This window comes from Zingiber officinale, chromosome 7B (assembly GCF_018446385.1).
Source record: "Zingiber officinale cultivar Zhangliang chromosome 7B, Zo_v1.1, whole genome shotgun sequence".
Taxonomy (NCBI): Eukaryota; Viridiplantae; Streptophyta; class Magnoliopsida; order Zingiberales; family Zingiberaceae; genus Zingiber; species Zingiber officinale.
Genome location: NC_055999.1, coordinates 98,604,894 through 98,631,259, shown reverse-complemented (window position 1 = coordinate 98,631,259; position 26,366 = coordinate 98,604,894). Strand labels below are relative to the sequence as shown.

At 36.9% G+C, this 26,366-nt stretch overlaps 1 protein-coding gene across 2 annotated transcripts; it reads left to right on the top strand.

The window, feature by feature from the left end:
- The first annotated feature begins 2,299 nt into the window (after nucleotides 1–2,299).
- On the top strand, nucleotides 2,300–10,400 carry LOC122006480 (katanin p80 WD40 repeat-containing subunit B1 homolog KTN80.3-like). 2 transcript variants are annotated; one of them, XM_042562007.1, is made up of 18 exons: nucleotides 2,300–2,801; nucleotides 3,045–3,175; nucleotides 3,287–3,404; nucleotides 3,489–3,715; nucleotides 3,928–4,030; nucleotides 4,240–4,310; nucleotides 4,669–4,743; nucleotides 4,809–4,952; nucleotides 5,060–5,231; nucleotides 5,334–5,864; nucleotides 6,877–6,933; nucleotides 7,001–7,125; nucleotides 8,373–8,498; nucleotides 8,941–9,015; nucleotides 9,101–9,213; nucleotides 9,409–9,528; nucleotides 9,650–9,718; nucleotides 9,864–10,400. In XM_042562007.1, the coding sequence occupies exons 1-18, from the start codon at nucleotides 2,771–2,773 to the stop codon at nucleotides 9,925–9,927; spliced, it is 2,352 nt and encodes a 783-aa protein (XP_042417941.1). In that variant the 5' UTR covers nucleotides 2,300–2,770; the 3' UTR covers nucleotides 9,928–10,400. The 2 variants fall into 2 exon arrangements, with proteins under 2 accessions (XP_042417941.1, XP_042417942.1); XM_042562008.1 differs by having other exon boundaries at nucleotides 9,847–10,400.
- Nucleotides 10,401–26,366: the final 15,966 nt, after the last annotated feature.

Below are 26,366 nucleotides of genomic sequence, written 5' to 3'. Positions count from 1 at the left end.
AGGCACCCTGGTAGGGACCAGGGTTCCGACGCTCAAATGAAGCAGTGCATAATGACCGAGCGGAAGGATGTGCCGCCCGGCCGTCGCAAAGAATTAAGGCCGTCCGGACGACGTTCTTCGCCCGCCCGGCAGGCCGGGCGTCCCGGTCAGACGGTGGGTAAAAGACGGGGACATCTTCTGACAGCCGTCAAGTCGTATGGCTATGCCGTACTTCTAGTCTGACAACGGGGGGTCCTGCTGTCCCATCGAAGAACATGCTCGGACTGTAGCAGAATGGTGTCAGGTAAGCTCTCTGATAAGTGCATACCGGGGTATGGGTTGCTGACACATATGCACCTCGGTGGGCGTGCATTAGTTCCTTCTCCGTCCTATATAAAGAGGCTATTGCTTCGCCAAAGGTACGGATGATACAAGCTTGGCAGCCCCTTTTTCCACCACTTACCTGACTTGAGCGTTGGAGGGTCGTCGCCGGGAACCCCTTCCCGGCTAGACTCTTGTGCAGGATCGCCGGAGCTTCGCTTGACCAGCCGGAGATTCACTTCATCGACTAGGAGCGTGTCACGTGCCCAGCGTCCTTTGGTTCAACGATTCGGACAGGATCAATACCATTATCGCAAGGTCCTCTAAGTATTTGTTTGCGAGGAGGTGGTCCCCTCGGATGAGTCTAGTGACTAACGCATGAGATGTTATCACCATGAGGTCTAGAGTTTGAATCTCGATAAAGCTGAGGTAAATGTCTCCCTTATGTGCTAGTCACTATTCCAAAGGCTAATAGTCGCACATGATTTATCTCCTTCGTGTTGGCCCTGGGACGGATTGACGGAAGCGCTGGGGGCGAGCGTATTCGTCTTTTTGCCAGCTTGTTTATAAGGAGGTGAAGGGAAAGGGAGGGAAGAGTAAAAAAAAGGAAAGGAAAATTTAAAATCCTGTTTGAGAGGAAATGAGTTATGGAAAGGAAAGGTAAGGAAAAGTAAACTTTAATTTAACCTTCTTTTATCTATGAAACGAAAGAATTTCTTACATCCTGATTTAGGGTATAAGAAAGTATAAGGAGAACTAAAAAATTATATATTCTAAGTTTATCCGTGTTCTATTATATTAATTTTAAAAATCATTGTTTTAGATATTCTTTGCATCGTGACAAAAACACTCGCACCTCTCAACTCACACTATCCGACACTCGCACTCTGTCGATACCGATGCCGATTTTGACGTCAACACTGACTTCGATGCCGACGTTGATGCCAACGTCAGTGCCGACGTTGATGCCAACGTCAGTGCCGACTTTGACATCGAGATGTCAACTTTAACAAATGAGCTACAATTACTTGAATACATAAGTCTTAACCAATAAATATATACAAGATACACTAGGTTCTTAAACGCATAAATCTTTAATAAAAATAAAAATAATTTTACAACTTTATATATTTCATTTTCATTAACCTCACTTTCATATATTACAATCTTCCTTACTCCCCATATAAAAAATATAAATATTTCACTTCCCATCTCACCCCATCCATGATCTCTTTCATCCTAAGGAAAGTTGAGGAAGGTAACTTATTAGTTGTCCTTCAAAATTTAATAAATAAATAAATATTAAAATTATGTATATTTCCCTATAGTGGGCATGTGTTGACGTAGAATGACAATTAATGGAATAAACAAAAGTTGAATTAGGAGAAAGGTTGCAATTGGCCTGACTCTCCAACAGCAGCATGGGACCCACTTGGTGAGCCGCCTATTGCAAAACTCATTTAGGATTATGAATGTCAAGTTTCATGTGATTTAATAATTAAATTGGGAGAAAATTAAGTTTACTCTTCACACAATTATTAATCTAAATATGACATAAAATGAATCACGGATAGATTTTAACCGATAAAAAATGATAATTTCTGACATGAGTGATCAGTTCAATCTACAAATATATTATAATTGAGGATTAAATTATAGGTATTTAAATGATAATTTTAAGATACATAATTTTGGAGACCGATTTTAACTATAAAGATAGATTGGGTGATATATTTAGTAATTTATTTTTAAATTAGAATGGGCAAATTAAGATGATAATGGAAAAAAAACAAGCTTATCATGCAGCAGTCAAATCAAATTAACGACAAATTTAAAAAGGACTGGATGTCAAACTCAACTCCTTCTGATAAGTTTGTTAGAAATTATATAAAACAAAGAGGTTTAGATTAAGTAATTGAGATTACAATTACAACTGCTCGAAATATTTTATATAAATTTATTTATGAATGTAGGGGAAAAAAAATACATTTAAAAAAAACTCTGTGTGTGTGTGTGTGTGAGTGAGAGAGAGAGAGAGAGAGAGAATCGGGGAGGAAGAGAGCAGGTTTTTGAAGAAGGTCAAATCACAGCACACAGGCACAAAATTTGTCTCCCAGAGAGCTCCATTTTCTCCCTCCGTCTCTTCCTACGGTCTCTAGGGTCTTCTCTTCCCCTCTCTTGGTCAAAGATCGCTGCTTGGTTATTGCTTGGTGGCTTATTGCGCGACGGCGGTTGCGGGAGGTGCAGTGGGCATCGAAGACGGTGGGGGTGGACTTCAGTGGAGTGGGCTTTCACCTCCGTGCGGGTTGATTTGCCGCAGGAGGAAATGCCGATGAGTTGGAGTTGTCAGATTCGCCGCGGGCCTGAGCGGTCCGATCTATGATGAGCGAGCGCGGTTCGGGCTTGCAGTTCGTGAGTGGTCTATTCCGTGCAAGAAGCAGCTGCTCTTTGTTTCTTAGACGCTACCAGCATGGCCACTGCCAAGCGCGCTTACAAACTACGTATCCTTTTGTTGGCACAGTTCTGTCGGATTCAAACTTGCTCTAGGTTTTTTTTTGTCTGTTGATTGTAAAAGGCCCCCGCCTTTGTTATCGAAAACGACTTTTTTTTTTTTCTTTTTCTTTTTGGGGATTCCAGTGTGCAGAACATTCTTTACCTACTCTCTTGAGATCAATCTGAGTCATTTGATCTCAAGATCTCACTTTGCCTTATGAGATTTGGTAACCTTAACGAAATAAATCTAGAGGAATTTGTAGCACATTCTTCCAATGTGAATTGCCTAAAGATTGGAAGGAAGACTTCGAGGGTTCTTGTTACTGGAGGAGAGGATCACAAGGTCAATCTTTGGGCTATTGGAAAACCCAATGCCATATTGGTGGGCACCTTTCCACCTCCTAACACCTATTCAAGCTTGTGGTGGCTTCCTGTATGATGCAAGTGTTCTTAGTTTATTATAACTGCATTTTTATTCTTTTTGGCAATATAGAGCCTATCCGGACATATGAGTGCAGTTGAGTCAGTAGGTTTCGACTCGTCTGAGACACTAGTGGCTGCAGGTGCAGCTAGCGGATCGATAAAGTTGTGGGATTTGGAAGAAGCAAAAAGTAGGACATCATTTTTTCAGCAGTACTTAGTTATCATAGAAAGCAGTGAAGTTAGTTCATGTAACTTGGTTTTTCTTTGTGCAGTTGTTCGTACTCTCACAGGCCACAGGTCAAACTGTATAACAGTCGATTTTCACCCTTTTGGAGAATTCTTTGCTTCTGGATCACTAGATACAAACCTAAAGATATGGGATATCAGAAGAAAAGGATGTATCCATACTTACAAAGGTCATACACGAGGAGTTAATGCCATTAAATTCACTCCAGATGGGCGGTGGGTTGTTTCTGGTGGGGAAGATAACACTGTGAAGGTTTTTACTAAACCTTTGGAGTTCACATGTTTTCTGTAATTGGATTCTTAAATTATTATTTTCTCAATCATTTTTCATCAATATAATATCAAGTTTAATCTGCTGCAAGACAATTTTTATTGTGTTTTATTACCACAACAAGTCCTTTGTACTTTTTTGTAGACGGATGAATTCCGAATCTAATGTATCTTGATTTCCAATCTTGTTGACAGCTTTGGGATCTTACTGCTGGAAAACTTCTGCATGATTTCAAGTTCCATGAGGGTCAGATTCAGTGCATAGATTTCCACCCACATGAATTTCTACTAGCGACAGGTTAGCTTACATGCCACTTGTACTGGGATGAAACGGTGAATGTGTGTAAAATAAACCACCCACAACAATTTTTTTACTAGCAACATGTTAGCTTAAATGCCGCTTATATTGGGATGAAGCTGTAAACATGTGTCAAATAGATTCTATAGTTAGCAATAGGCTATATGTTTTCAATTTCCAAAAGCTGAATTTTTCCATTTAATTTGCAGGTTCTGCTGATAGGACTGTTAAGTTCTGGGATCTTGAAACTTTTGAGTTAATAGGATCTGCTGGACCTGAGGTAGTCCATCATGTTAATTTTATTGGTAGTCTTGTTTTTTTCTCTCAGCTTAATTGTTTATATCCATGAAGACTAAGATATTTGAGCAAAGGATAAAGTTCTAAAAACATTTGCTATATGGAAACAATTAAAGAATTAAATACTGATAATTTAATCTATCTAATAAAATAATATTCACAATGTAAACATGAAAATCTATTGCGGTTTGATTCTTAGTTACAATGTAAACCTGAAAAATGACTCCACATGCAGCCTTTATTTTTAATCATTCATTTAACAGGCTTCATTAAACAACTGGTATGCTCTTGCATTATCACTGAAATTTAATGTGTGGTTCACTTGCTGAAATTAACTCCAGAGTTCTGGTGTGCGTTCTATGACCTTTAATCCTGATGGGAGAACTTTACTTTGCGGACTGCATGAAAGTCTGAAGGTAAACTTAATTTCTTAATTACTGTATTTATAACTTCTGTATGTATTAACTATGAATACCCCCAGGTTTTTTCTTGGGAACCAATAAGATGCCATGATGCTGTTGATGTGGGGTGGTCTAGATTATCAGATATGAATATTCATGAAGGAAAACTTCTTGGATGTTCATATAACCAAAGCTGTGTTGGAGTATGGGTTGTGGACCTCTCTGTGCGTCTTAACTTATTTGTGATTTTAATATTCTATCATTTATGGTTTTGGCAGAAGCATTCAACATCCTGTTAGTTTGTACAATAACCCATTATTCTGAACTACAGCGCATTGAACCATATGCCAATGGTGCTGCTGCCAAACTAAACGGGGAAGCAAAATCTACACCAAGTGGTAATTTAACTATGCAAACTGAGAGCAATATAAAGTCTAACATGGTGAAGTTATCCTTATCACAAAGCTCAGAATCTAATCCTAAGGAGACAAAATCAGTACCATGTAAGTTATTCATTTATCTTTTGTTAATTATCTTCATTACTAAATTCAGTGGTGTCTAAATGAAATGTAGTCTTCTCTTCTTTTTTTCTTTTCAAAATAAAGCAAGTACAGGCACAGCCATCCTTAGCACTCCTCAAAAGACAGGGACAAGTGCTTCCCCCAAGCCAACTGCTATAGCACCTTCAGTACCTTCTGCTACTACTGTTAAAAGAAGTTCCTCAAAATCTAATGTTACCACAAGTCTTCAGTCCATAAGCAAAACAAATATTATACCTGTTATTGTCCCCCGAAATAGCCCCAGACCAGAGTTATCCTCTGATTCTTCTAAATCTACTGAAGTTGGAAGGACAATACAATCTGATATTCAGTCAAAATTTTCTAGTTCCCAAAATGTATCTAACGTCAGAGAAGGTTCAGACAAAGAAGATGTCTCTAAATCTGGATTTGTGGCAAGTAGGAATACTGAGCAGATTGAACTTCTAGGACAAAATGCTATATCTTCTGACATTCCTGTAACTCAAGCAATGACAGTAGCTGGATCAAACAACTCGGATGATGTTCGACGTGTTACAGCAGCAAGGGTCAGGACTAATTTGTTCAGAGAGTCACCTGCAAATTATGATCAGGAAAATCGTAAGTTGTGAAAATCCTTATACTGGTTGTTAAATGTTGCATGATACTTTTGTGATTATTCACTCTTTTCCAGGTTACAACTTGACATTTTATATTGCCTATTTTTGTACATCTATGCTCTTGAATTCTTATAAGCTGCAAGAGTAGTTGGTTGAATGAGAAGCTTGTGGAATCTTTTGAGAGGATAATGTCTCTTATGCAATGGAAAAAACTACTATTTGTAAATCCAATATGTACAAGCAAGTACTCAACATAAATTTGTTTGCCACATCCTTTTTTGTCTGATTGTGACTATGATTTGTTTATGTTTTTCTCATTCTTGACTTATTTTTGTTGAGACATACATGATAGATGGGGTGCATGAGAATTGATGCATGCTCATAAAGCAAACTCATTATGAGTTACTTTATTAACCATGCAACTTGTTTTATGATATTGACACACAATTAGAGGCATAATAAATACTTTTTGTATTACAACTTGTGAGATTTACTTCGTGTTTGATATCTATTTTCAGTGCACATATTAATATGAATTTAGTGAAAGGGAACAATTTTGATATATTTTTTTTCATGCTTCCCCAGAAATGTAAAATTGCAGGAAGTTATCGAATTATAAGTCGTCATTTTACTTCTACTAGTTGTTGATCTGTGACAAATACTACTTCACAACCAAGACACTTAAAGCCTTGTGTGCATTTCTTGCCATTAGTTAACGGTCAACTGGGAGAGGCATGATCCTTGCAAGAACAATAGATGATTATAGTGCTGTATTAAGCTTGTTGAAATTAGGATAATTACCACTTGGTTGGTGATGATTGTTCGATATGACCAGCTCTATTACAACATCTGGAGAAATTGGATATAAAGTCAGCATTTATATTCTTTGCATCTTTTGCATTAATGTTAGTTCAGAACCATTAACTTGCTTGTTGGATGCTGACATTTTCACCAACTTATCAATCATGGACATTTTTTCATTGTTATGAATGAATTTTTTGGCTTATGTACAGACAATATCAGAATCCAAAAACCAACGGAAGCATGCTCTTTTGTTGTTCCCAAAGGAGGTATTTACTCACTGTTGCTTCTTGATTATGTGATTATAGTTCATATTTTAATTTTCTAATGCTTTAGGAAGAACAAGGTCGCTTGTTGCAAATTTTGAGAGGGAACAACGTAGGGCACTCTCTCCAAGCTATGATGGACCAACCTTAAGTAGTTTTCCTGAGGCAGGAGCTGGTGCCATCTCATATTCTCTGGTAAATTTATCCAATCTGCCCTTTCTTTAGTTTCACTATATTGTTAATCATATGTTTGCATTTGACTTTGAATTAGATGGACTGACTAATGAGTTAAATATGTTTGCAACCTAAATCATGAAGGAGATTATCTTTATTGCTAATAGAACCAATGGATACCTATTCCTTGTTTTATGTTTTCCCTGAACAATTTCCCTTTGGATAATAACAACTATTGTTTTGTGAACTCAACTGTTAATGCCTAACAGACATGCCAGTTCCTTTTATTTATTTAATCATTATAAACTGCAGGTCAAACATTGTTTCTGATATATATATATATATATATATATATATTTTGCATTTTCATGGATGAATTTGAATGTTATTTCGGGGATTGTTTTCTCTTTTAACACATTCTTTTGTCTTAGAGCAATAAAAATGGTTTGTTTGTTGGGCATAGAATCTACAGGCTAGTTTTTGCGCTGTTTGTGTCTATAGGATTATAGAATAACGAGCACACTATTGACACAATTTTAATAGTGTGCTTCTTTAGAATCCTTGAGCTGGGGTGTATATGTTGTACATGCTCAACATTGATCTTCACTATTGATATACATTACCGGTGGACCTCTAAGAGAACAAATACACCTCTAATTGTCCAAACCAGTTATCTAATGTTTTAATGCTGACTCAAATTCTCACACGGGTCTCTTCCTTCCACGCAAATGCTCCTGAGTTTTCCTTTCATGAATCTATTGACACTGCCAAAACCTCCCATATTGCACCATTTTAGAGCTCGTCCTCTTTCAAAACAGTGCATCAAAACCTCTCTTCCAACATTCTGTGTGCTTCTCTGTTGTTCTGAGCAAATCGAAAGAACTTGTCCCAGCTTCCCTTTTGTTTAACACACCTTTTGCTGCTTCCATCCCGACGTCTACTCAGTGTCGCTCTTGTCTGTTAGAATCCTATCCTCAGGTCTCTCTTTCAGAAAACTTGTCTGTCTCTTTTCTGAAAGATACATTACCTGTCTCTCTTCCGGTGCCAACAGTGATTCTCATTCCCCCACAATTCAGAATGTTGGAGTCCTCGATTATCTCCTGAATGCCTCCTACCACTGGTCTTTCAGACCTGTTTTTATTTTTTATTTTTTATTTTTTATTTTTTATTTTTTATTTTTTATTTTTCCAAAATTTAGGATATTCTCTAGATCACTTCATTTCTTCTGAAGTTACTCTTGACAATTTTTTTTTAATCATACCAAACAGAGGAGCCGGAATCAGTATGCTGAAGAAGAGACAATATCTGCTTTGGATGAGGATTCTATTGCTTTTCTATTGAAAAAACATGACCAATTTTTAAATTTGGTGCAATCACGATTGACCAAATTACAGGTAAACTTTTATTTTCTAGCAGCTTTTGCAGTTTTGGCTGGTGAATATACTATTTGCACACAACAGCAACAGCCAATGTTGCCAATCAAAAGTTTCTTCATTAATTACTGCTTTGCTCTGTAGGAAAAAATGATTAAATTATGCAGTCAACATAAGTAAACTTTCTGGATATCTATATTACAGTTTCATATGGCACCCTTTGGAAGCTCATGTAATTTTTTTTCTTCTGGTGATTGTATATTATTTGCATTATCAGCCAAGAAAAAAGTTCCAAGTGGTTATTGTAAAATCAAATTGGAAGCATGATTATGCATGACTAATCCTTTCTGGAATATTTCATTAGAGATGTTTTACCTTGATGATGAACAAGATGCATTATAGCAAGTATTTGAAAATGAGTTAACAATGTGAATGTTTTTTATCCTTTACATGCAACGTCCAGATAGTTCACCGGCTTTGGCAAAGAAATGATGTTAAAGGTGTCATAAATGCAATTGAGCAGATGTCTGATCATGGTGTATGTACCCTTATCCAAATTCATCAGATATCTTGCTACTTTGATGACAAAGATCTGCATCTAACTTGTGTAAGAATATAAGCAGGTATCTTCTGACGTAGTAGATAATCTCAAAGATAAAAGTGACCTTATCACTTTAGAGATATGCACTTCTCTTCTTCCACTTCTCACCAGCCTTCTTGAAAGCAAGATGGATAGGTATGGTTTCAGTAGTTCCTGCGGACTGTGTTTAGATGGCTTGTTCGATTAAGTGCCTCTAGACATCAAAAGTTTAGTATGCATATTATCTACCAGTTGCATCTAGTTTGAAGCTGGAGTATCATTGCTCACATTGGTTTTCCTACAATATTCCCTCCCCCGAAATAGTTGTGATGCATGTCACTATCTTTACAGGCATTCGAGTGTTTCCTTAGAAATGTTGTTGAAGCTGGTTAGGATCTTTGGTCCTGTAATCCATTCAGCTTTGTCGGCGGACCCATCTTCTGTTGGTGTTGATCTTCAAGCAGAACAGAGGTCTGCTATTGTTAACATATATCGGTGTTTGTGTTTATTTTTTATCTACTAATTTTTAGCTTTCTCCTTCAAGTTGCGATAGCTACTTCTAACACTATCTCAAATTCTCAATCCATGGCAGGTTGGAGCGCTGCAACTTGTGCTTCATTGAGCTGGAGAAGATCAAACAAAAAATTCCTTCCCTGACAAGGTAATGAATTTGCTGGCACTATAAAACAGAGGAACTCAAACTAGTTATCAAAATGCCAAGTATCGTAGTGGCTCTTTAGTGATTCTCATCAGTATACATGATTTTTCACATCGAAGGAAATTTACTAGGGTTTAACGTTCAACAGAAAAGGAGGATCTATCGCAAAGACTGCACAGGAGCTGAATCTTGCTCTTCAGGAAGTGCTATGACTAACACATTCATACACATGTCGAGTTGATTTTCCATTCTTGAGATCCCTCCCCTCATTGTAAAGCAGATCATCATCGAGCTGCCTAAAACTGCATGCTCGTGTAAGGATCTGACTTTGTTCTGACATCTGACAGAGGAAGAATATGTTGTTCATCAGGCAGCTTATTGAAGAGTATACGAGTATGACCACAGTCGAGCTTGCAGTTAGATAGTGTTTGAATCCGGACACTGAATTTGAAATCAATGTTGCCTGTAAGATTGCTATTGTCGAAGGGCATATGGTTTGTGTTTTCCAACATGACATGTTTGGTTGTTGTATGAGTTTTAATTTGCTCCATTGAATCATGTTGCTTGGCCATAGATTGTTAAGATGAAAAGGCTACAGAGCAACTTTTTTTTTCTTTTTCTTTTACTTTCGTTGTAAAAAAATTTCTTGTATTGCAGTTTGCACAGTGAAAAAGTTAAAAACCAACCAATTTCTGTAGGCGATGATGGTCAAAGTGCTGCACAAATGAATTATCTCCATCCATACATCTGAATTTTGTAACTCATGAATGTGTTTTCCTTGACTTATGGCTAAGTTTAATTCTTAAACAGTATACCAGTAGCTCAATGCACAGTCATCCATTTCATTTAAACTGGATTTTGGATCCATTCTCTTGGCAACTTCAAGTTAGAATAACTAGGCTTCTTATACATTATAACATAGCTGCAGTACAGAAGTGCAGATGAAAAGCTGATCATTTGGAAACAGAAATTGCTAAATCCATGCTTCTAGTTGGAAGATGATTTTTGTTAGTCCAAGTTCCTTTAGTTCAAGTTCCTTCGATCCATGCCTCTTTCTCAGACGTGATTAACATTTTACAGTTTCATATAGCTTTAGGAATGCACAAGCTTTGAAGAGAAATGGTGTCTGTAGTTTTACATGGATGAAATAAATTGAGATACAATTTTCTGGATTGGGGTCTAGTGAATTGTTGGATTAGTGTCAGACGGTAGGATTAAGTCCCCATGGATGGATTAAATCCAATTAAATCCATACGGATGGGCTTAATCTCCATAAGATAGGTTTACACTTAATTAACACACACAACTAATTATTATTAAGGAAACTAAACTCCAATTAAGTGATATAATGCTTAATTGCATATAAAGAGATTTTGGATTAAATGAATGTGGATTCAATGTATAGATCCAATAATCCTGTCATTAATGTCTAATAATCCGATTCATTAACATTAATGACTTGTTAATGATGAATAAATTTTAAGATAAACAGACCCTATAGGATGGACTTGATATATAAGGGAAGATGCTCATGAATTAGAACATGTTCTTGAGATTTTCTTAGCGATGTTAGATTAGCTCTTCGCTAGCTATTGTTGGATTTTCTATATTGCATTAAACATTAATGATAGTTAGATCATGTTGTTAATGCATCCTTTAGTTCATTATTAATATATTGCAATTCTCACAATTAGTATCAGAGTTTAAGATTAGCTTATTGTCAATTTTTAAGGCATACATATTATTTTTCAACGATTTAGCACATATACATCAATTTTTGCGTTTGAATTCATATGGATAAGTGAAATTAATGTATATCCGTTGAATGTAGCATGGATAAGTTGGGATTTAACCTATGAATCTAGGTTTTCACATTATCCATGAATAACACGATTGGCAGCGCGGTTTTAGGATTCTTTGGGCTGAAAAATCGCAATAAGAAATCAAAATTTTCAGTTACTAATTGATTACCCTACGGGTTCAATTGATTAAGATGTCCAAAATCACGAACAGAGAGTTCCCAAATCGATTTGGCTAGTCAATTGATGTTTGCCAATCGATTAGAATGAGGGCAAATTGATTGGGTTGTCAATCGCGACGAAGGCTTCCAAATCGATTGGGCTAATCGATTGGTGTTTACCAATCGATTAGCATGAGGGCCAAATCAATTGGGTTTGCCAAATCATGACTAGGTTCCAAATCAATTGGGTTAATTGATTGATGTTCACCAATCGATTACATGAATCAAATTTGCAAACAGAGAGTTTCTGAATCAATCGGCTAATCAATTGGTATTACCAATTAATTGGGCAATCGATTACAATTCATTAAGTTGTCCACAGAAGGTTACTAAATCGATCAGTGAATTAATTGGTATTCGCCCATCGATTACGTCAATCGATTAGAGTGGATAAATTGCAAACAGTGACCTTCGGAATCGATCAGAGGATCGATTGCTGCGTACTAATCGATTAACAATGTTGGATAATCGATTGGTGTGCGTGTGAATTGATTCCCATCTATTCTTAATCGATTAAGAAGGGTATCAATCGATTAAGAAGGGTGTCAATTGATTAGTATCTGATACCAATAGATTGATAACTGAATTTAACTCAATTTTCAACTGTTTTCCTAGATTCTTCTTCGCTCTTGCTACTTAGTCAAACTTATACTATTGCTAAAGCGAGAACTATTGGGGAGACTAGGTGTATTAGTGTCGAGGGATGTATATCTATGCTCCGGGTGATTGGCCTAAAGGAAAGTCATTCTTATATCGGATGTATGTTTAAGTAAGCTCATGAATTAAGTTAAACTTCTAACTCATGCGCATAGTGTGACGACTCAAAGGAAGGAGCACTATGTGGCCAATTAAAAGTATTGTGTGTTAGTTGAAAATACAAGCTAACTAAGGAAGTTTGTAAATTAAGTTTCATGCACATAATGTGTTCGCCCGGAGGAAGGTGAGTTATATGACAGATGAAGGTAATTATGAGTTGTTTGGAGAGTATAAATAGCAAGTTATAATTTAGTCCAAAGACTTAATGTAATGTTGCACTAGATATCTCTATTAATGCTCATATAGTTGCATGTTTTGTTTATTGCATTTTGTTATTGCACAACTATAAAGACACATTACATGTTTGTTAAATTGAACTATGTTCTTTGCTTTTGTTTATGTAGTATTCTCAATGTCTGTTAATCTAAACAATATCCCCGTACTTACTAGCACAAACTTTGGATAATGGAAAGAGCATATTACAGTGTTATTGGATTGCATGGATCTAGATTTTGTATTTAGGCATGATCGCTCTGCACCTTTAATTGATAATTTCACTACGGATCAAAAGGTGAACTTTGACAAGTAGAAGCGATCAAATCGTATGAGTCTAATGATCATGAGGATGTCTATTCTGGAATCACTTAGGGGTTCAATAACTGAGAATGAGGATGCCAAAACCTTCCTTAAGGAATTAATGAACGGATTCAACTCAAACAAAAAGGTCGAGACTACTACACTTCTCACGAAGTTAGTATCCATGCGGTACAATGGAAAGAGTAACATTATGGAGTACATCATGGAGATGTCCAACTTGGTTACAAGGTTTAAAACACTAAAGCTAGACATGTCTAAAAGTGTCTTTGTGAACCTTATCCTAATCTCTTTGCCTACACAGTTCACTCCTTTTAAGATTAGCTATAATACTCAAAAGGAGAAATGAACACTAAATGTGCTCATAGCTCAGTGCGTACCAGAAGAAAAGATATTGAAGGGTGACACATCTCATAGTGCTCACTATGCATCCTCATCTCAGTATTCAAATAAGAAGAAAAAGGATAATAGTAAGAGTATGGGTAAACAAGTTGTAGTGACCGGGATTTTAGGACATAAAGTACAAAGGCAACAAGATCTGGACCTAACCTATTTCTTTTGTAAAAAGAAAGGTCAACGGAAGAAAGATTATCCTAGATACGTCAACTGACATGTCAAAAAGGGTATACTTCTGAACTTTTTAGTTCAAAAGTCAACCTACTTACTATACCTAATAACACTTGATGGATAGATACTGGTGCAATTTATCACATAAGTGTAACTATGCAGGGTTGTCTCAAGAGCCGAATATCAATTGATGTTAAAAGATTCATTTATACCGAAACTGACAAGAAGGTAAAAGTAAAGACAATTGGTGTCTTTAGAGTTTGTTTGGGGATCAATGTACTTTTGAATTTGGAAAATATATTTGTAATATCGTCTTTTAAGCGAAACTTAATTTTTATTTCATGTTTGGACAAATCCAGATACACTTGTTTATTTGGAAATGAAAAGTTTAGTATTTTTCGAAATTATATCTTGTGGTACGAATTCCTTGATTGACAAACTATACATATTAGACACTATAACCTATATGGATAATATTATGATGCATAGTATAGGTGTGAAGCGTGTTGTGACAAATAAAAATTCATCCATGTTGTGATATAGCTGTTTATGACACATCTCTAAACGATGCCTAGAAATGTTAATGTCACTAGGAATTCTCGATTCCCTCGATATGTTAGATTTTGGAATATGCATTGAGTGTATCAAAGAGAAAATAACTAACAAAAGTAATAAGAGTTCAAGGAGGAGTAGTAGTCTCTTAGAGTTTATACATACATATATATGTGAATTGTTCCCTAAGGCTTCTTGGAACAGTCAAACATACTTTATAAGGTTTATAGATGACTATTCCCGATACAAATACTTGTACCCTATTCATGAGAAGTCGCAATCCTTAGACATGTTCAAACCTTCAAAGTCAGAGTTGAAAATTAACTTGGTAAGAAGATTAGCGTCGTAAGATCAGATTGTGGTGGTGAATACTATGGTAGATCTGACAAATTAGGTGAACAACGTCCTGAGTCATTTACGGATTACCTTGTTGAGTGCAGTATCATGACACAATACATCATGCCCGGGACACTTCAGATGAATGGTGTAGCAGAGCGACGAAACCAGACCCTTAAGGACATGATAAGAAGTATGATTGCATTTTCTTCTCTACCAAAATCCTTGTGGGGTGAGACATTTAAGACTACAATTTACCTACTCAATAGAATTCCTAGCAATGTGGTAACAAAAACCTCATACGAGTTGTGGACAAGTAGAGTGTCTAGTCTTAAGCATCTACATGTCTGGGTTTGTCCAGCTAAAGCCTGACCCTGTGGACCTAACGAAAAGAAATTGGATTTAAGAACCGTTAAGTGTCATTTTGTAGGATACTTTGAAACTGAAGAGGTTTCATGTTTTTCAACCTCTTGAGTAAATCCTTTTTCGAGACGGGAAACGTCAAATTATTGAGGATGGTGGGAGTGATAAAGTCAGGGAAATATCATTTGAGGAGAACATCGATGATCCTAAAATAGTAACTACCGATTCGACTAATATTGAAATGATTATCATTTCACATACAGTTAAAGTTGTACAACTGTGAGTAGTTAACCACGATATTTTCATGTCACCTCCAATTCAATTGAAATGTACGTCATCTCAAATTGAGTATTTCCTCCTATGGTTGAGAATGACTCCCAACCACCTCAAGATCAAGTGTCACTAAGGAGATCCACTAGAGAAATGAGATCCATGATGTCTCGTAATTCTATATATCTCCAAGAGCATGAGTATGACATTGGGTTGGAAGATAATCCACATCTTCCCAAGTTAAACAATTCTCTCATCCAGAAAAATGAATCGAAACCATGAAGAAAGAGATAAAGTCTATGGCGGACAATGACGTTTGAAAATTTATCGAATTGTTTGAAGATGTGAAACCTATTGGTTGTAAATGGATATTTAAAACCAAATGAGATATTGGTGCGGGAAGCATCCGACGATCGAATCTGTGTTTTAATTATGTCAAAGGGTTCAAAGTTAAGTTATTTTATTATTTGATATGTTTATTGAGATTGCAGGAAAGTCCTAAGTTTACTTAGGTAAAAGTCTTAGCTGTGATTAGGCATGTGGAAAAATCCTAGGGGGTTGTAGTCCTAGTTGAGGAAAAGTCCTAACTACGGTTAGGAAAAAGGAAAACCCTAGGAGGAGGTAACCCTAAGTCCTAGGGGGTGGTAACCCTAGGCGGAAAGCCTTGGCGGGTCGAAACTTCGGGCAAAAGTTCTAAGGGCGGTAACCCTAGATGAAAAGTCCTGGTGTCACGAACCAGGTGAAAAGACTGGGCGGGTCGTGGAGCGGGCGTCCAGCGGAAAGATCTAAAGAGTCGGGCGCTGAGCAAAAGTCCAATCGATCTAGAGGACCGGACTGGCAAACAGGTATACTCTCCTGAGTAGAGTAGGTGAGGACGCGTTCCCCGCTGAGGGAACAGTAGGCGTCGATTCGACCTAGGGTTTCCGGTCGGGAATCCGAAGTCAGAACCGGACAGTCCGATGACTATCAAACATCCTTTTATATTTATTATTATGTGCTAACTTTGTATTGCAGGGTGTTTTTGGGACTAACATATCTTGCAGAGGCAAAGGAGCATGTTTTGCCCCGGATGAACAGTACCCGAGGCGCCCTCCATGGAGCTTGGAGGTGCCTCGGGTGCAAGGCAGAAGCTGCGCAGGAAGCCAGGCTGGAGGCACCCTCATGAAGGCTTGAGGTGCCTCAGACAGCCTTGAAGGCGCCCTCAAGGAATATGGAGGCGCCTTCAAGAGGATAAGCGGCGAAGAGGTCAGGCCTTATCCACGCGCGGTTGACCCGGAGGTTGGAGGCGCCCTCAAGGGGCTTGAAGGCGCCCTCAACAGCCTTTATAAGGCAGTCTCGACTAGCAGCTTGAATCAATCAACTCCTAAGCGATCTTTCAGCTGTGCGCTGCTCTAAAGACGATCCAGAAAGTTTATAGCAAGAATCCGACGACCCGAAGCTGCAAATTTCATTTCTTTGTTGTCGGTATAGCTTTCTCAATATTATTCTGTAATAACTTTTTGTAATCTTTTGTGCTATTATAGTTGTTGCCCAAAATAAACGCTCAACGAGCGTGGGCCTCGGAGTAGGAGTCGCCCAAGGCTCCGAACTAAGTAAAAATACTTGGGTCCTTCTGTGTTTGTTTTAATTTTTGCTGCAATTACTCGTTAAGTTTTCCGAATACGAAAAGTAAAAGCCACGAGCGTTATTCACCCCCCTGTTAGTTGATACTCGAAATATCGTACTGGTTCCCCTGTATAAAAATTTTGTTCAAGTCCTGAACCATTCCTAACAACCTATTGTGTTCTTTAGAAATTAAATTTGGAATTACAAACAGAACTTAACATTATTGATTCCAAATTCAACTTATCTATTCTTAGAGGTTTAGACTTGGATCGTAAACGATGCTTAACATTATTAATCCAAATCCACCTATGTTACAAATTTAATTAAATATTAATTTCAGAGATCGACTTCCAGGTTAAACATGACGAGGCACTAGGCCTTCTTGGGTATGGGAGCATCCACCACTTCCTAGACAAAGTCTTTCAATGAAATTCAATATTTAATTTTCTTATAGTAACCCTAGGTTTAACCAAAAAGAACAATCGAATCACAAGTTCGAAAAACAAAAGAAACATAAAATCGAAAACATAAATTCGATTACCTAGATTCATTAGTCTCTTGTGTTTGGTATTTCAAGATCTAAATAAAAGGATAAACTAGTTATGATGCGGAAACTAATAACTAGTTATACCTTTTATAGCTTATAGACCTCACGATCTTCTGCTGTATTCCTCTTCTTATCTCGGACGTCGTGTGGGCGACGATCTACCGAGACGAGAATCCACCCAAGCTTCCTTATTCTTCAAGCAAGTTTCGGCCAATCAACAAACTCCTTGAGATGAAGAACTTCGGCCACCAACCAAGCTCCAAGGGATGCAAAGAAACAAATCCACCTTTCTCTACTTCTTCTCCAAGCAAAATCTGGCCACCAAGAGTCTCCTAGAGAGTTGATGCCGCCGGCCAAAGAAGAAGAAAAGGAGGAGAGGATGAGGGTCGGCCACCACAAGGAAGAGAGGAGAGGAAATAATAGATGTATTGTTATGAGGTGAGACACCTCTACCCTCTCTTTTATATTCCTTGGTCTTGGCAAATAAGGAAAGTTTAATAAATAAAATTTCCTTATACTCCTTGCCAATGTTTAAAAAGGAAATTTTAATTAAAAATTTCCTTTTCAACCCTTAATGGTCGGCCACCTCATTGTCCTCCAAACAAGGAAAGTTTTAAACAAAAATTAAAACTTCCTAATTTGTTTCCGAAAATTTTTAAAATAAAAATTTTTCTTTAAAAAATTCCCTTTATTGTTGGTTATAAAAAGAAACTTTTATAAATTAAAATCTCTCTATTAAAACATGTGGATAATTACAAAAAGAAAAGTTTTCTCCAAAATTTATAAAAGGAAATATTTATAATTTTAAAACTCTCTTTTAAAATCATAAGGATGGTTATAAAAAGGAAAGTTTTATCAAAAATTAAAATCTTCCTTTTAAGTACAAATAAGGAAAGATATCAAACATTTCTCTTAATCTTTTGTAGAAAGTTATAAAATAAAAGATTTAAATTTTAAACTCTCTTTTAAAACCATGACTTCCACATAAGGAAATATTTTAAAAAATTAGAATCCCTTTTATTTTATTGTGGTCGGCCACCTAAGCTTGGGCTCCAAGCTAGGGCCCGGCCACCACTTGATCCATCCAAGCCTTGATGTGGCCGGCCCTTGCTTGGGCTCCAAGCTTGGCTTGGTCGGCCACCGAAGGATGGGTAAGAAGGTGGATATGGGTGGGTATAAGACTTTATAAATAAGAGGCTATGACAGGGACCTAGAGGAGGAATTGGTTTTGGTCTCTCGATGAACTTGAGCTTTCCATGTTCGCCCCGAACATTCAACTCGAGTTCATCAATAATATCTCATTCCACTAAAGAGTTATTATTGAACTACCGCACCAATCTCATATTACTATATGAGCTCTTTTTTATCATGAGTATGTTAATCTCCCTGTGTTTAAGATATAGAATGTCCACTAATTAAATGAGTTACTGACAACTCACTTAATTAATATCTAGCTCCAAGAGTAGTACCACTCAACTTCATCGTCATGTCATAATAAGTCCACCTGCAGGGTTTACATGACAATCCATATGAGCTCCTCTTGGGACATCATCAACTTAGATTACTAGGACACAGTTTCATTCTATAATCAACAACACACCATATAAATAATATCATTTCCCAACTTATCGGGCATATTGATTTATCGAACTAAATCGCACCCTTTGATAAATTAAAGAAATAAATATTAAGTATATGTGCTTGTTATTATATCATGATTAAGAGCACACACTTCCATAATAACAAAGGTCTTGTTCTTTTATGCAGTCAGTATAAAAAGAACTTATCTTAAATGGTTCTGCTCAATACACTCAGAGTGTACTAGTGTAATTTTATAGTTACAATAAACTAATACCAAATTACATTACGAATATTCCAATGATTTGTTCCTTTCCATCTTAATCGTGAGCTACTGTTTATAATTTATAAGAAATTGATAACATGATCTTCTGTATGTGATACCACACACTATGTTATCTACAATATAAATTAATTCAACAACTACACTTAGCATATAAATGTAGACATTTGACCAATGTGATTTTTTATTTCAAAATAAATATTTACAAAAAACTAGGCTTTTAGTATACTCTCTAACACCCCCTAGTGCGTTTTGATCCAACAATTGGTGTCAGAGCGGGGTCGCTTCGATTTGGTGCAACCACCAGTCAAGCATATTTTTTCTGTGGTGATTTTCAGTTTTTCGGAGTCGATCGAAATCGGTATTCTTGCCTTCTTCCGATCCAGTTTTTTTTTTTGTAATCGATTTTTTTTTCTCGAAGTTGGTGTAACACCACTCAAGATCGCGTATTAGCTTTCTTGTTTCCCACACTACTAATCCAGGATCAAGTCCTAGGACAAGTTCTATTTATTTTTGTGCGCAAGATTTTATGGCACTCCAAAAAGGCTATAGCACTGCCCGCCCACCGCTCATCACTGGAGAAGACTTCGGTTACTGGACGGGCCGAATAGAGTCGTACCTTCAGATTCATTTCGAGGTCTGGATGATCGTCAAAACCGGCCTTGAACTCCCAACTGACGACAACGACAAACTGATATCGTGCGAGAACTAGGATGCAAATCTTATAAAGAAGGCCAAGGTCAATGCCAAAGCGACGTATACTCTTCAATGCGGCCTAACCAAGGAGGAGTTGAACCGAGTCGGCCCATTTTCAAGCGCAAATGAGTTATGGGAGAAGTTAATTGAGCTACACGAAGGCCGAGAAGGGTACAGCTTTGATTGCAGGTACAAGCAGAGCGCGCAAACCAAAAGCAAGACGCAGAACCGAACTAGAGTCAAAAGAAGAACCGGACTTCGTCGAAGAAGAACAAGCAAGTTTCCTTGCTCTACCGATACAAATGAATATTGTTGAAATCGAGTCCGAGTTCAAGTTCGAAACTGAGAGCGAATTAGAAATCGAGTCCAAGCGAAACAATGGATCCGTATTCGTTTCCGAAGGACATAACCCCACTGTAAGCTCTCTTATTTCTGGTATTAATTTAGAAAATTTAGTTTCTTATTTGTTAAAGAAATTAGCTAAATCCAACATCCGGGTCAAGTCACTCCAAAAGGAGGTAACAACCCTTAAGGAAGCGACTAACTCGCGTTCTTTGATTGAGTCTGTTCAAATTGGAAGTTCAACTAAGTCCAACAACTTGAGGAAGAAAATTTCAATCTGAAAACTCAAGTTAACGAACTTAAGGACACGTTGGAACGATTTATGTTGGGTTCCAAGAATCTTAATCTGATTCTTGGAAAACAAAGAGTTGTTTACAATAGATCTGAACTTGGATTTAAGCGTAAACATAAATTTAAATCATATCTGTCAATTGTAAATAGATCAAATAGAAACATAGTCCAAGCATGGGTACCTAAGTTTAACTTGGTTAATCAAGTTGGACTAGGTCATTATTGGGTCCCCAAGAATCAGATACATTACCTTGATAGACCATATCGAGGTTATGATCCAGGGGGAGCCAATAGAAAAACTATCTTTATAAATAAATAGAATTGTTTGATGATTGTTTTTTTCATGTTTTTATATAAATGCTTAGATTAGGCTAGATTAAGGACTCAGATGTAATTTACACTTGACTGGTTAACTTAGGAATTTTCAAAAGGAAATTTAAATATATAATTTCTTTGAAAGACTCTGTCTAGAAATGGTGGATGATCCCATACCCAAGCTGTGAATGTCTCGCCACAGCTTGGGAGTCAATCTTTGAAATGTGTATTTAATTGACCAACTGAAAAATCTAAGTCTAACTCAAATGTAAATTAATCCTTAGACATAATTTAAATTAAAGTTAACCATCTCACAACAACATACAAGGTTCCCTGATTGATAACTTAAAAAAAGGGTGAGATGGACCTAAGGTTAAAATAGTTATTTAATTCTCTAATTAATTTAAAACCATAATTAATTTTGAAATCTTACTTAATTTTTAGAATTAATTTTAAAATAATTTTCATTTTCAAAATCTTAATCTTAAGTTTCACATAATAATTAATTTTCAAATCATATTCAATTTTCAAAATCTAAATCTTAATTAATTTCAAAATCGTAATTCAAAAATCCTAATCATTTAATTATTAGATTTTCAAAATTTTAATTATTTCTAAATGATAATTTATTCTCAAATCATAATCAAATTTCAAATTATTAATTCTTAGATATTCAAAATTTTAATTATATCAAATTAATTTAATATGGAAGATTATTAATTTTTAATATATTTTGAAGCTTCAAAATTTGAAATGTTTACTTATATTTTAAATTCTGAAATTAAAACCCATATCTCAATTTCAATATTAACAACTCCATCTCACACTCACTTATAAGCTGAACATGTTTGATAATCTAGAATAAGTGAGATGGAAAATTAGGAAAATATAAAATAATTTTTTAAAAAAAATATATGCTTGGACTCTAGGATCCTCATAATTTTTTAGGCATTAATCAAGGGAGAGTGAAGGGAGTCGAGCTAAGTTATTTTTCAAAAAATAATTTTTTCCAAAAATTTAATTTATTTTTTTTTTAAAATGGAAAATAAATTATCCACAAAAACTAAGTATTTGCTCAAGTATTTTTCAAATCACTTACTTAGCTAAGTATTTTTTTTAGTTGTGAAAAAGAGAGTTTCAAAACTTAGGTTTATCAAATTTTATTTACATATTTTAAAGCTAAGGACTAAATTTATCAAAATATTTTTAAGTTAAGTTTTGAAAGCTAAGTAATTGAAAAAATATTTATTTTCAAAATTTGGCTAAGTTTTCTTTGAAAAATCATGTTAAAATACTTTTGAAAATATTTTAAGTTTGTAAAATACTTAACTATGTTATTCAAGCTAAGTATTTTTCAAGCTAAGTACTTAACTATGCTTTTGTAAAAACCCCCTTTAAGCTAAATACTTAATCGAGTTTTTTTTAAAAAACTAAACTTAGTTAGATTATTTTCTAAAACTTAGCTATTTGGCAAGGTGTTTTTTCAACACAATCAATTTTAAAGCCGAAAATTTAGCTAAGTTTGTTTTTCGAAAAAGATATAAAAGTTTCTAAGTTTTTGTTGAAAAAGTTAGATATTTTTCAAAATATTTCTAAATTAGCTAAGTATTTTCAAAAGTAAATTTTGCTAAGTGCTACAATTCAGGGGAGTTTAAAATTACATAAAATATTTTTCTATATTTCTCTCTCTACTTGTTCTTTTTTATTTATGTCAAAGGGGAAGAGGAAAGTCAAAGTTAAGAATTAAGAACTTAAACATAATGAAAGGGGGAGCATAAGGTTTTTCAAATTATTTCATTTATGCTCATGTTTTTTGAAAATGTTACTGTCATATTTTTTCACTTAACTTTGAACGGTGTTGTCATAATCAAAAAGGGGGAGATTGTTGGTGCCGGAAGCATCCGACGATCGAACCTGTGTTTTGATTATGTCAAAGGGTTCAAAGTTAAGTTATTTTGTTATCTGATATGTTTATTGAGATTACAGGAAAGTTCTAAGTTTACTTAGGCAAAAGTCCTAGCTACAGTTAGGCAGGTAGAAAAAACCCTAAGTCCTAGGAGGTGGTAACCCTAAGTCCTAGGGGATGGTAATTGTTGGGACCTTGACGTTCGCTAGAGGGGGGTGAATAGCGTCTCACTCAAATCGTCATTTCCTACACTTGTTAGTACGCAGCGGAAAACAAAAATACAAACTAACAAGAATAAAGCTAAACCATATAAACAATAAGGAAAGACAATAAACCAAAACAAACCGTAACACAAGGCGTTTACGTGGTTCGGAGATTAGGGCTCCTACTCCACGGTTGTCTGTAAGGTGGATGATCCCGATCTGTCGGTGGATTAGTCCCCGGCAAACTCCGACTATCTCAAACCTCCTTGTGGGTGGAGAAACCTCACCACAACTTCAACCAAGTACACTTGGACACAAGAAAACCTTTGAGCACTTGTTCACTACTAATTAGGATTAACCACCACTAATTCGTCAACTTCAACCAAGCTTCTAATACTTGGTTATATAGACCACGAGTTGGAAAACCCCGCCTACCAATCGACTGCCAAAACCATCAGTTGACTGCCCTCTGTGGAGATTCGACCGTTACAACCCAACGGCTATATACCAGTCGACTGTTCCACACTAACCGAACGAACAGAAGTATTCTGTTCGTGCCCAGTCGACTGCCCGATCGATCGCACCAGTCGATTGATGAAAACACCAGTCGACTGCTACAGTACTGCTATAATAACGCTACAGTACTGCTACAGTAAACCCTAATTCTAGGATTGTACCCCGAGTACATTCACTCAGCATTCGTCCTCGCCCGACCAACCTAGACCTAGCCTTCTAGCCTCCTCCATCAACCTTGCGTCCCTCAGATGTCTCCCCATCATTCACGTCTTGCCTTTTGGAGCTTCCATCGGCCTTGTCATTGTTGTCGGGTCTTCTTTTGCCAAGAGGTCGCACCTCCGAGACTTCGTCCATTGCCAATATCACACTTGGACTTTCCTTGTTGTACCTGTATTCTGCACACTCACAATGCATATCAAATACAACAATAAACCTAACTTAAATTTTTACCTAAACATCAAAACATAGGGTACCCAGATTGCTCCAATAGTAACCCTAGGTGAGGAAAAGTCCTAACTGCGGTTAGACAAAGGGAAAACTCTAGTGGGAGGTAACCCTAGGTCCTAGGGAGTGGTAACCCTAGGCAGAAAGTCTTGGCGGGTCGAAGCTTCGGGCAAAAGTTCTAGGGGCGGTAACCCTAGATGAAAAGTCCTGGTGTCATGAACCAGGTGAAAAGTTTGGGCGGGTCATGGAGCGGGCGTCCAGCGGAAAGATCTGAAGAGTCGGGCACTGAGCAAAAGTCCAATCGATCTGGAGGACCGGATTGGCAAACAGGTAGACTCTCCTGAGTGGAGTAGATGAGGACGCGTTCCCCGCTGAGGGAACAGTAGACGTCGGTTCGACCTAAGGTTTCCGGTTGGGAATCCGAAGTTAGAACCGGAGAATTCGGTGACTGTCAAACATCCTTTTATATTCATTATTATGTGTTAACTTTGTGTTGCAGGGTATTTTTGGGACTAACATATCTTGCAGGACAAAGGAGCATGTTTTGCCCCGATGAACAGTACCCGAGACACCCTTCATGGAGCTTGGAGGTGCCTCGGGTGCAAGGTAGAAGCTGCGCAGGAAGCCAGGCTGGAGGCGCCCTCATGAAGGCTTGAGACGCCTCAGACACCCTTGAAGGCGCCCTCAAGGAGTATGGAGGCACCTTCAAGAGGATAAGCGGCGAAGAAGTCATGCCTTATCCACACGCGGTTGACCCGGAGGTTGGAGGCGCCCTCAAGGGGCTTGAAGGCACCCTCAACAGCCTTTATAAGGCAGTCTCGACCAGCAGCTTGAATCAATCAACTCCCAAGCGATCTTTCAGCTGTGCGCTGCTCTAAAGACGATCCAGAAAGTCTATAGCAAGAACCCGACGACCCGAAGCTGCAAATTTCATTTCTTTGTTGTCGGTATAGCTTTCTCAATATTATTCTGTAATAACTTTTTGTAATCATTTGCGCTATTATAGTTGTTACCCAAAGTAAACGCTCAACGAGCGTGGACCTTGGAGTAGGAGTCGCCCAAAGCTCCGAACCAAGTAAAAATACTTGGGTCCTTCTGTGTTTGTTTTAATTTCCGCTGCAATTACTCGTTAAGTTTTCCGAATACGAAAAGTGAAAGTCACGAGTGTTATTCACCCCCCCCCCCCCTCTAGCGCGTTTCGATCCAACATGGGATTCACATAGCAATGTTGAAAAGTATAAGGAACGCTTAGTCACCAAGAAATTCACTCAAAAGGAGGACATTAATTACAAAGAGACTTTTCGTCGATTTTGACAAAAAACTCCCTTAGAGTAATCATAACACTTGTAGCTCATTATGACCTAGAGTTACACCAAATGGACGTTAAGACTGCATTTCTTAATAGAAACATTGAGGAAACTATATACATGGTGTAACAAGAGAATTTTGAGTCAAGAGATTCAAAACACCTAGTATATAAACTGTCCATTTATGATTTAAAGCAAACATCTAATCAATAGTACCGGAAGCTTGATGAAGTAATTTTTTTCATATGATTTTAAGGAGAATCTAATTGATCAATGTTTATATATCAAATTCAATGGAAACAAGTTTATTATACTTGTTCTATTTGTTCTATGTGGATGATATATTGTTGGCAAGTAATAACATGAGTTTGCTAGTAGAAACCAAATCATTTATATCCGAAGAATTTACAATGAAGGATCTTGGTGATGCATCATTTGTCTTATGCATATAGATTCTACTGATCATTCAAGGTACACAATTGGACTATCACAAAAGGTCTATATGCTCATTCGGTATGGCATGCAGAACTGTGCTCCTGGCAACACTCTAGTGGCAAAGGGTGATAGACTTAACTTACAACAATGTCCACATCATGAACTTGAAATTAAGGAAATGCAACAATTCTCCTATGTATCTGCAGTAGGGAGTTTGATGTATGCTTAAGTATGTACATATCTGAATCTCGCATATATTGTGAGAATGTTGGTCAGATATTTGAGTAACCATGGATCAGAGCCTTGGAAAGTTATAAAGAGAGTTATATGGTATTTACAAAGAACAAAAAATTACATGCTCACATATCGAAGATCAGGTCATTTGGAGATCATTGGATATTCAGACTCCGATTTTAGTGGATGCTTATATAGCAGGAGGTCGACCTCAAGTTATGTCTTCATGATGGCAGGAGGGGTTGTATCATGGAACAATGTCAAACAGACACTTATAGTCACTCCCACTATGGAGATAAAATTTATAGTTTGCTATGAAGCTTCCAACCATGGGATATGGATGCAGAACCTTATCACAGATTTACAGATCATTAGGAATATTGACAGACCATTAAGGATCAACTGTGATAATAAAATGATAAAATTGTATTTCAAGAATAACCAAGTTCATCAAAATCTAAACACATCGATATAAAATTTTTTGCGATTAA

What these genes read in the sequence shown, in the direction of transcription:
- LOC122006480 (XM_042562007.1), top strand. Translation starts at nt 2,771, where the DNA reads ATGGCCACTGCCAAGCGCGCTTACAAACTAC. An exon ending in GGAGACAAAATCAGTACCAT is followed by an intron (nt 5,232 to 5,333) that starts GTAAGTTATTCA and finishes TTCAAAATAAAG; the next exon opens with CAAGTACAGGCACAGCCATC. An exon ending in GTGCCATCTCATATTCTCTG is followed by an intron (nt 7,126 to 8,372) that starts GTAAATTTATCC and finishes CATACCAAACAG; the next exon opens with AGGAGCCGGAATCAGTATGC.